Raw genomic sequence first — 11,348 nt, forward strand, 5'->3', positions numbered from 1 at the left:
ACAACCCTGTCTCAGCCTGCGCTGGGACCTTTCCGAAACCAGAGGTCAGCTAAGGCTGGGTGGTGCTGGAATTGAGACCAGGAGTTCTGGGGGGACAGAGTGAAAAGGATGTCAACCACTTTTCCTGTGTCCCTGCTGGCTTTGTTGTGCTTTTAAATCTCCAGAGCAGCACTGGCCAGTTGGAAGAAAGCTGGGAGCAAGGGGGAGCCATATGTTCTGCACGCCCACTACAGGTCCCATCCCTGGGCCCCAAAGTAAAGGTGGCACCAGACAGCCAATGGTATGGCAAGAAAAGGGGAGTCTTTATTTTGGTTAAAAAAACGTACAGAATAGCAGACAAGCAACCCCCAGCCCTGGGCTCAGCTGATTTTCCTTGGCCCAGCTGTTTCCTTTAGTCCCCTGAAGTGTATGGGGCTGTGCACAGCTGGCTCGGTCCCTTGGTGCCTAGAGCAAAGGAGGCACACACCCTCCCTACATCTTACCTACTCCGGTGGAGGGTTGGGGGTGGGAGGTGGACAGGCCGTGGGAACAGTGTCAAGTCAGTTGTGCTTGGAACAGTCACCAAACTTGTTCAGCAGCGTCATCCACCATCAACACCCCAGACAGTTCCTGAGGAAACCTGCTGGGCTTGACTATGGCTATGCCCGATCTGAGGGGGTGGAGGGACAGGCTGTAAGGCCAGATTCCTAGAGTCTTGACACCTCACAAATCCGGGGAAGGGGAAGTCAGTGGAGGAGAGAGGGAGCATTTCAGCATAGAGTCACATTATTGTGCTGATGGCTGCGTTATGGCTTTCTACACTCTGGCAGGCATGGAACGGGGAGTGGGGCAAAGAGGCCAGCCCCTGCCCATTATGGGGGCCCTAGAGAGCACACAGGCCGGGCAGGCTTGGGGGCAGACCCTGTAGGCACAGATGGTGGCAGATGAGCCACAGGTTAGGCAGGTGGAGGTGCCGGGTGCCTGGCTCCCCCCAGGCCACTCCTGGAGAGGCAGAGAGCAGCGGTCCTCAGGAGGTCTTTAAGCCCCCGCACACACTGGAGATCCCCGGCAGGACAGCAAAGGAGGAGAAGAGAGAGGGTTAGCGGGGTTGGGAGGAGGGAGGAGGCCTGCAGGGGCCCTGGTGGTGGGGACAGGTGCTGCCACAGCACCTGCCTCTCCCCGAGAAAAGGGCCAAGCAAGGCTCAGGCAGCAGGCAACAAAGCAGGAGAGAAAACAGGCGGGTGAGAGAAAGCTCAGTGGGGACAGAAAGCCAGGACACAAGAGCGTTAGTGACCAGTGGCCCCTGCATACCAGGACCCCACCAGCACAGACCCAAGCACCTCAGGGCAGGTTCGCCATCCTCTCCCCAGCCTCACCCTCACCCTCCTCTTCCAGCTGGAGAGCTGCTCTGCGCGAAGCTACTTCCTCAGTCCACAGTGAGGCTGGGCTCTTAGCCTTGCCCTATATCCCGATCCTTCTGCTTAGCGGGGAATCCCTGGAGACCCTACCACCACCAGCACACACACCGCACCACACACCAGACAGATGGACGGGCTCCATGGGGTTGGCGAGGCATGCGATGAAGATGAGATGGTGTGTGACGGTAGCGGGCAGTGCTGGCCGACAGGGGAGAAACGGTCTTACCAGCTAACCCTCTGCAAAGAGACCTGTTAGCTCCCCTCAGGCTGTGCAGGAGATGGCAAAATCCTGACAGGTGTCCTCCTGAGGGAGATACCAGAGAGGTGGGCCAGTGTTAAGAGGTGTCTGGCTGGGCCCTGCTGCTCAGGTTGGAGGTGGTGGCCAGGGAAGCTCCAGCTCTCAAACTGGAATCTACCGTCTCAAACGTTCTCTTAGCTGAGCACTCACTGCGGATTGGAGTGGAAAGGCAGGAGGGAAGAATTTGGGGGTCTCCAAGCCCCTGAGGCAGGGGAAGGTGGAGGGGACAAAGAGGGGACAGGATGGCCTCTTTTCACGTGCCCATGGGGGCTCAGCCACAGCCCTCTCTGCTCTGCCTCCGGCGGACAGAGCTCCAGCCAGGTGAGGGAAAATGTAGCCAGTTCACTGGGCTGCCTGCCTTCTCACAGTCTCCCCAGGAAATAACCAACTTTGTCCGAAAGAACAAACGGCTGCCAGCTGGGGCCTCAGCAAAGGAAACGCAAACAAAAACCAAACCAAAGCAAATCAACTCTTATAAACTAAAGTTTTATTACAGGCAGGAACAAAGAATACTGGCTTAAATAAAAGGTAGGTGGGAGCCCCCTCCTCTAGCCAGCTTCTTCCTCAACTCCCAGGGCCACTGCAGTGATGGCCCAGGGCCCTGAGGTTGGGGTGAATGAAGCTGTTTCTCCCAGACGGGACCCTCTGTGGCTGCCATTCCCGGCTGTCTGTGACCGCTAGCCTCTGGAGTGAGAAGGGCGAGATCTGGGGACTTCCTATGTCACTTTCCAAGGGCTTCAGCCCACTTTAAGAGCCAAGGAGGGGGATGGTGGGACAATATCTATTTTGATAAGAAACTATAGCTCCCAGCAGAGGAGAAACATCCTCTGAATTTCCGGCCCAGACTTAGGCCAACCTTCACTTGCCTCTTGGCCCACCCTGCACCTTCCTTCCTTTTCTCTGGATGGAGGTCCCTGCTTGGCAGAAACACCTTGTCTTCCGGCTCCTGGCACTGGGTCCCATATTCAGAGCTCAGAGGAGGGGGTGTGGCTTGTAGGATGGCAGCCACTCCCCAGAGCCATCACCCCACCCACCACGCCCAGGCTCAGCCTGTCTGGGCAGATCCCAGCTGGAAGCCTCACCTGGGGGCTGGAGGGTAGGGCTGGGGGTAGAGTGGCAGAGTCCGCAGACACTGGCTGTCTGAAGTCCACAGAAGAAGGAAAGATAGGAGGCTGGGCTGAGCCCCAGTGGGAGCCCAGGGTTTTCTCGTGACCAGTGCACGTGCCCCCTGTTCCCTTGGCTCAGAGTGCTTCTGACACTCAAAGGGGATGGGGCAGGGGGCAGCCCAGGGGATATGGGAGCCAGCCACATTCATACAGGGCACACACGAACACACACACACATGCACACACACTCTCACTCATTCCAGTCAGAAGGTCTCTTGGAATAAACTTATTAAAACGAACCAGCCTTCTGATAACCCTTCACCTGGCACTACACAGACAGTAATGTGGCTGACTTTTTCTCCTTCCATTTAAAAAAGACTATGTAGAAAAGAGGTCTATAAAATTGTGCAAAATACCCAGCATTAATAAACCCGTTTCAAGTATTGCCAGCATGAGCATAACCCACTCATGCCCGGACCTGGCTTGGGAGAGAGGTGGAGGGGCAGGCTGGGATCCCTTAAAGAGCTCTCCACGGGCAGGGGAAGGCCCAGGCTCCCACTTCCACTGTGCTGTCCAGGAACTGCACAGGAGCTGAGGCTGTGGGTGCCTGGCTGGGTAATTTACCTTGGTCTGATACAGGCTGCCCCCACCCACCACCAACCCTGCCTTCTCTATTGGAACCCCAGCTCTATCCTATTGGCCAACTCCATTAAAAAAAGGGGGAAAAAACCCCACCAAAAATCCCAAAGAAGAAACAGCAATTATCACCAAGAGAATGAAGGAGCCCACAGACCAAAGCAGCCCATAGAGGCTTCCTCTCCACAGCCCTCTGTCCAGAGCCGGCCACTCCTCAGTCCTGCTTCACCTTGAGGACCTTGGCTCAGCAAGGCCCAAGCAGTTCCCCCACCTGGGAGGCCTCGCGCTCAGCTCGCAGCGTCACTCGCACAGGGCTCGCCCGGCACGGGCAAGGACTTGGTGTCGTCCCTGGGTGGCCTCCAGAGGCTCTGGTCTCTCCTGGCACCGATCAGCTGGGGGGACCTAGGGCCCAAGGCTGTGGGAACCTGGGTTTGGGGAGCAGAGGGCACAGCCACGGAACAGTTCAGGGAAAGCCACGCAGGGTGGGAAATAAATATGAAAAGACTTGAGTCTTTGGCAGTTCTGCTTCCCTTGGATGAAACAGGGAGGGTCCCGGCAGGTGAGTGCGGAGGGGCAGACAGGCCAGCAGGTGGCAAGGACTGAGCCATGGTCAAGGGTGACCTCCTACCATGCTGGCGTCAGGCTTGGCTCTGCAGGCTGGGTCATCGCTTCTGATGGGTGAGGGCAACACGGTGTCGGACTGCACAAATCCCCTCCGGTCAATCAGGCTTCCAAAACACAAGGGGGGCACATGAGGGCTCTGTCCGACACTGAGGCTCCAGGCCAGCGGCTGGACAGCAGAGTCTATCTCAGCCAAGGAAAGGCCCAGGCCAAGAAAGGCTGAGGAAAGGACAGCTGCTCCCCATCTGGGGGCCCAAGACCCTTACCTCTGGCAGGCCTCTCTCTGCCCTCTGGCCACCTGGCTTTTAGCCACAGAATTTATTTACTATTAATTCCAACTGGCCCACCTGTCTGGCTGCCAAGAAGCCAGGCTGCAGGTGACGGGAGAAAGTAAGGATGAACAGGTATTTGGTGACTATGAGATTCCTGTGTTCCTTTCCCCTCTAGGCAGGCAGGGTGACAGGGATACTGGGTGGGGTAGGGGACATGACTATGTGGGAATGACTTGTCCTGGCAGTGCCTACAGCAATTTAATCCCCGTTCTGGAGCTCTCTGGTGCCCCCTGGTGTCGGGATGAACAGGGACCGTCCCAGCAGGGCTGAGTCTCCAGGGTTCCTACTGCCAGGAGAGGATGGAGTCGCCACCCAGTCTGTGCAGCGGGCAACTGGAAGGCAGTGTCATTCAAGCGTGGCTGAAACAGTCATGGTGGTTATCCCGGGGGAGCAGGATTACATGTCATATCCAATGCTCTTCTGTTTTACACTTTGTACTTAATTTTTTTTTGTACAATGAGCACGTGATTAAATAACAGTTCTCCATGGAATTCCTTCACATGACAAATGCCCTCCAGAGGGTGGCGGATGGAGGGCATCTAGGGTATAGGGGGAGGTCGGCTGATATCCAGGAACACTTTAATCACTGGCCAGGCCTGGCCCTGTTACCCCTCTTCTGCACCCCACTTGCTTACCTGGGAGGTAGGGGGCCACACAGCACAGCGCAGCAGTTGGTGATAATACTTTTATGGCTGTAGGGGTTGACAGAGGCCTCACCGCCCCTCTTGCTGGACCACGAGCCTTTGATCTGCAAGCAGGAAGGAGGCCTGGGTCAAGCGCCTCCTTTTGCTTCACTTTTCTAGGAGGGAGCTCTAGAGGCTGGGGACAGTTGGTCAATTCCAAAACCAATTCTGGTTAGAGAAGGGGACATGTCTTTCATGTGGGCCATTCAATGAGGATGTGGGGGACCCCTGGCAGAGATCAGGAGGAGATGACAGAGCAGAGCCCAAGAGAAGCACCAGAGGAAACACTTCGGATGACTCCTCCCTTCTCCGGCCAGCCGCTTCTGAAGGAGGGTAGTGCAGGGGCACAGGGCGAGGGCTGACCTGCCTGTGAGCCCCAGCCCTGCTACTCACTGGCTATGCTACCTGGACAGATCACCACTTTGCTGAGCCTGAGTCATCATGTGGAAAACAGGGAAAATAATACTAATTCTCAGATGGCATTGCCGGGGCATTAGATTAATCCTTGCCAGATTTTCTAGCTCTGTGAAGCCAAGCTATGGAAGGCACTGGGGAGTTTAGCAATAAAGAATACCTTGACCGAGAGGTGTTACCTAGAGCCAGAGCTCTACATACCTACAGCTTTCTACACTTATTTGGCCACACACTCCTTTCTCTTTAACCTCTGGTAATGTGCTGCAGAACTGGCACCCAAGAAGCTACAGAGGGAGATGCTGGCTGATGGCATTTCTGTTCTCACCGATCACCAAGCACACAACGCCCTGTCATGTGTGCTAAGTTTTGTTTCCCTGAATGAGAGGATGAGGTCTGGGAATGTATTTTCTGTTGGAGGGTGGGTTGATGGTGGGCCCTGAAACAGATGCTCTCATTTGCTTTTTAGTGTTTGGAGGATGGCGAGGGGAAGTCAGGTCTGGCCCAGGGCTGGGCACATCAAACATGCTTGTTGATGGCAGTCTGCAGGGTGCCAGGTAGGGAGGGTCAATGGAGCCCACTGGCCTGTCCCGTCTCCCCCAGGTGTGCATATTGAGAGGGGCAGCCAGGACAGGCCAGTGACACCCTGAGAACAGTCACGGCTTTGCTGCCGACAGTGGAGTGTGGAAGAGGGAGAGCACCTGACTGGGCGCCGACCTTGGCTCTGTCCCCTCCCAGCTGTGTGACCTCCCAGACAGGCGACACGTCTCTCAGTCATCGAATGGGGAAAAAGCATCCCTGTCCTTTCTGCCTCAGGCTTGGCAAAAGGACCCAAAGAGATGAAAGGAACTGAAAGAATTCCGTAAGTGGTCATGTGCCAGCCAAACACCACGTGTGTTGTGGTATGAGCGCTGCCTCCTGCGGGGCTGTGGAGAAAAGCAACCTGGGGCCTTGAGAGCCTGTACTGAGGGAATGAAGCATGTGGAGGTCTCAGAAGCCTGCATCGGACCCACCAGGGCCAAGCTGAGAGGACTGGGAGGCATCTGGCTGCTTAACAGGCGTTTTCCCAGTAGTCCCTGAGTCAGGACGGCGCTTGGCTGCCTCAGGCTCCCTCAACCCTGCCTCCTCCTGAGGGCGCTGCCCTAGAATGAGGGGTGGCTCCAGATTTACTCACGTCTTCATTAGTAGTCAGGTTGGAGGCGACGAGGTACGTGTGAAACCCTGAGAGGCCCAGAATGGACCAGATGGAGAAGAAGCAGATGACCAACTCCAGCACGGTGAGGGCAGTTAAGGACCTAAATGGGTGGAGGGTAGGGAGCCTCCCAGCCACACCTGGTCTGTCTCACTTATCCTTCCATGAAGCTGTTTCCCCAGAGAGCTGAGAAGTTTTGGAATCTTCCTGTGGCCCAGTCCCTACTTCTTAGCAGGATCACCTCCTGGGCCCCACGGAAGGGTCAGGACCCCACTCAAGAGCCAGACAAGGTGAGAGCGACAGATGGCAGACAAAACTGAGGGTTCCAATCACAAAGAGCCTCAGGCATGACACGGTCCAGGGAGCTTGACATCTTAAGGGACATATTCTCTTCCAGGCCCCTGAAGACAGGGACCCCCCGGCCCCACAGCGCCCCATTTAGAATCAGCTCTTGCCTGGGTGTGAACAGAGGAGCTGGTACGCTGGATTCTAGAGGACACATGTGAACTGTATGCTGTTCCCCTCTGATTAGAGGATGAGGCATGGGACCCACCCAGTGAAGGGATCTCAGTTCCCACTGGAGTGTCCTCTAGCTGACAAAGGATATCTTGCTGGTGTCTCCTTCAGAGTGGAGAGGAAGTTGCTTCCCTGAGCACCTGGGGAGAAAGAAACAGGAGAGGACAAGCTCAGAGGGACAGTGACTGCTGAAGCTTGCTGACCCTTGAGCTTGCTGGCTGGCCCCTTCCACTCCCCCGCTGCCCTCACCCCCAACTCACGCAACGTCAGGTGGGTGACCACACAGGCGAAGATGAAGGCCGTCAGGAATGAGAGGGAGAGAATAAACGCGTAGAAGAAGCGATAGTTCCGTCTCCCCACACAGTTGCCCACCCAGGGGCAGTGATGGTCAAATCGTTCTGGACAAGGGCAAGCGGCGACGGGTTAGTATGGGCTGGCCTGCAGCCAGCACAGGCATTTGGCAGCCTCAACCATGGCTGGTGTTTTCCTACTCCGTTCACTCTCGCAGCACCAGCTGGCTCCCAGGCCTTGGACACACCTGCCTCTGGTCCTTTGTGTACCAGTTCCCACTGCCTGATACACTCTCTCCTGTCTCTTTACCTGGTTAACTGGAACTTCTCCTTCATGTCTCAGCTGCAAAACCACCTTCTTAAGAAAGTCTCTTCCAATCCAAGACTAGGTGGGGGGGCCCCTGTTATCTGCTCCATCACTTCTCTTTTGTGGCCCTCTGCACATGTGTGCTTTTATGCTTATTTATAATTACTGGATTGGCCAATCAGCCCTACTTGACTGTAAGCTCCATGGGCGAGGGGGGCTGTGCTGGTCTCACACCATGCTGACTCCCCAGGATCCGGAGCAGTGCCGGCCCAAAGACTCACAAAAGTACTTGTCACCTGGTCTACCATCCCAACCACATGCTAACAGTCAATAACCCCTGTCCCCTGCTCTAGGACTAGCGGCCCAGGGAGGGGCTGGGCTGCAATGTGGTTCACAGCCAGCCAGCATCACAGGCCAGGTCAAAGGGCTGAGCTCACCTGCACACTGTCCCCGGGGGTGGAGGCACACCCAGACTCCGGTAAAGGAAGTCCCTGTGGGAATGTGGGTCACAAGCCCGTTGCAGGCCTCATGCCAAGGCCAGTGCCCTTTGCGGGGGGTGGGCGGGGCAGCTCCTCGGGGATGAATGGTGCCTACTGAGTCACCTCCTTTGCTGCATGCCGTCATGGGGTGCTCCCTGCTGTTCTCTTGCTCAGGGACTACTGAGCTGGCATGATGAGCTCACTGCCCCGGGAACTGTGCACAGTCACTGTGGCTCAGCTCACCTGGGCCCTCTCACGCAGTGTTTCCCTTACAGCACCCTTCCAGGGGACCACCCTTGGTGCCCATCAGGACTACACAGTCTCTGGAGGGCAGGGAGAGGGGACAAAACCACCACTGTAGGCAGCTGTAGGGTCAGGAGCCGTTTCCAGTGGTGACATCCTCTGCACCTCATCAGCTTAAACGCCTCTGTTCCCAGATGCTTGTCCCTCTCAACCCTGGGAATCAGATCAAGTCTTTCAGTACAGCTGGTGCCCTGGGCCACTGGACAGGAAATCATTCTTTCTGGCCCAAACACATCTGGAATGTTATTCTTTCAGTCTGTTTCCTGGGAGCTTTGACCTCCTGAGGACCGGGCTGAAGCTTGGGAGAAGGGTTCAAGGCCCCTCTGTCTGCCCCGCACCTCCGAGCTGGGGGAAGGAATCCACCAATCCTGAGCTGAAGCCAAAACACTCCTGGTGAAGCTGAGGGCCCCTCCCCTGGGCCCTCCTGAGTCAGGGCAAATCTGGGTGAACCAGTCCCCCTGCCCAGCCCTGGGTATTTCAGACCCTGCCCACACCATCCCCATGCGTGACGTCCTCCCACCCCCAGGACTCAGTCTCTCTCAGGAATCCTTGCATCCCTCCCTGCCGCCTCCTACTCACCCACACAGTTGTCACAGACACTGCAGTGTGAGGTTCGGGGTGGCCGAAACATCTTGCAGGTGAAGCAGTACTTCAGCTTCACCATCTGCCCATTGATCAGCACCTCCCGGGTCCGAGGGGGCGGCCGGTATGTAGAACTGCCTGTGTTGTCTGAGGGCAGGAGGAGAGAAAGATGGGGAATGGCCAAGGCAGCCCAGGGCCCAGATCCCCAGCAGGGGAAAGCTGCTGCTGCCTGGCCAGTCCAGGAGAATCCTCAGGGTAACAGGTTCCCAGGAACAAACATTGGAGTAAAATGTCTGGCCTAAGGCAGGGACAAGTATTAGGAGCTGCCACCATGTACTGAGACTGCCTCTGTACCAGGCGCTATGCTAAAACTTTATATACTTGTTCATACACCTGCCGGCCTTACCCACCCTAAGAAGGGCTGTCAGAGAAGGAGACCCCCAGAAAGCTTAGTGAGGTTTTTTTTTTGTTTTTTGTTTTTTTTGAGACAGAGTCTCACGCTGTTGCCCAGACTGAAGTACAATGGCGTGATCTCGGCTCACTGCAACCTCCACCTCACAGGTTCAAGCGACTCTCATGCCTGAGCCTCCCAAGTAGCTGGGATTACAGGAGTGTGCTACCATGCCCAGCTAACTTTTGTATTTTTAGTAGAGACAGAGTTTCACCACGTTGGCCAGGCTGGTCTCAAACTCCTGACCTCAGGTGATCTGTCCACCTCAGCTTCCCAAACAGCCAGGACTATAGGAGTGAGGCACCGTGCCTGGCCAGCGAGGTTTATCTGCATCTCATCAAGCCTAGACCTATGTCCCAGTTTACAGGAAGTTCAGGAGATGGAGGAACAAAGTGAGTAACACAATGAGGAAAAAGTCAGATCTAGAACATGAGACATCTACAAGACTGCTGGCCTGATCTCTAACAAAAGCAAATGTCATTTATAAAAAGAGAGAGGAGGTCAGGTGCAGTAGCTCACGCCTGTAATCCCAGCACTTTGGGAGGCTGAGGCATGAGGATCACTTGAGCCCAGAGGGTCAAGGCTGCAGTGAGTCAAGATCACACCACGGCACTCCAGCCTGGGCAACAAAGCCAGAACCTGTCTTAAAAAAAAAAAAAAGAGAGAGAGAGGCAGAGAGGAGATGATTCTAAATTAAAAGAGATTTAAGAGACATAAAGAAATGCAATACATCATGGATCTTATTTTGAAAACAAAACAAAACAAAGCAATGAAAGACATTTGGAGGGCAACTGTGGAAATCTGACTATAGATTAAAAACTAGGGCTGGGCGTGGTGGCTCATGCCTGTACTCCCAGCACTTTGGGAGGCCAAGGCAGGCAGATCATGAGGTCAGGAGATCGAGACCATCCTGGCTAACATGGTGAAACCCCATCTCTACTAAAAACACACACACAAAATTAGCCGAGTGTAGTGGCGGGCACCTGTAGTCCCAGCTACTCAGGAGGCTGAGTCAGGAGAATGGCATGAACATGGGAGGTGGAGCTTGCAGGGAGCTGAGATCACACCACTGCACTCCAGCCTGGGCGACAGAGGCAAAGTTGTCTCAAAAAAAAAAAAAAAAAAGCTAGGAAACAGGCCGAATGCAGTGGCTCATGCCTGTAGTCCCAGCACCTTGGGAGGCCAAGATGCGAGGATTGCTTGAGCGCAGGAGTTTAAGACTAGCCTGGGCAAATAGGAAGACCCCATCTCTATAAAAAATAACAAAAATTAGCTGGGTATGATGGCATGTGCCTATAGTCCCAGCTACGAAGGATGCTGAGATGGAAGGATCATTTGAGCCCAGGAGTTCCAGGATGCAGTGAGCGTGAGCCAGGATCGCTCCACTGCACTCTAGCTAGGGTGAGAGCATGAGACCCTGTCTCTAAAAACAAACAAAAATTAGGGAACAATTGGCCAGGTGCGGTGGCTCACACCTCTAATCCCAGCACTTTGGGAGGCTGAGGCAGGCGGATCATGAGGTCAGGAGATCAAGACCATCCTGCTCAACACAGTGAAACTCTGTCTCTACTAAAAATACAAAAAATTAGCCGGATGTGGTGGCGGGCGCCTGTAGTTCCAACTACTCAGGAGGCTGAGGCAGGAGAACCACTTGAACCCGGGAGGTGGAGCTTACAGTGAGCCGAGATCGTGCCACTGCACTCCAGTCTAGGCAACAGTGGGAGACTCCGTCTCAAAAAAAAAA

At 55.1% G+C, this 11,348-nt stretch overlaps 1 protein-coding gene across 1 annotated transcript in view; it reads right to left on the reverse strand.

Moving 5' to 3' along the window:
• Positions 1-278: 278 nt before the first annotated feature.
• Positions 279-11,348, reverse strand: part of ZDHHC18 (zinc finger, DHHC-type containing 18) — a 34,005-nt gene continuing 22,935 nt past the window's right edge. The window contains exons 4-11 of the mRNA XM_011955670.1: positions 9,151-9,300; positions 7,453-7,590; positions 7,284-7,332; positions 6,659-6,761; positions 5,026-5,138; positions 4,066-4,165; positions 1,624-1,701; positions 279-1,034 (exon numbers count right to left, since the gene is read on the reverse strand). Of these exons, the coding sequence (XP_011811060.1) occupies positions 1,660-1,701; positions 4,066-4,165; positions 5,026-5,138; positions 6,659-6,761; positions 7,284-7,332; positions 7,453-7,590; positions 9,151-9,300 (695 nt within the window). The 3' untranslated portion in view covers positions 279-1,034; positions 1,624-1,659. The remainder of the gene's footprint in view (positions 1,035-1,623; positions 1,702-4,065; positions 4,166-5,025; positions 5,139-6,658; positions 6,762-7,283; positions 7,333-7,452; positions 7,591-9,150; positions 9,301-11,348) is intronic.

The sequence above is a fragment of the Colobus angolensis genome, unplaced genomic scaffold (assembly GCF_000951035.1).
Source record: "Colobus angolensis palliatus isolate OR3802 unplaced genomic scaffold, Cang.pa_1.0 Scaffold4, whole genome shotgun sequence".
NCBI lineage: Eukaryota > Metazoa > Chordata > Mammalia > Primates > Cercopithecidae > Colobus > Colobus angolensis.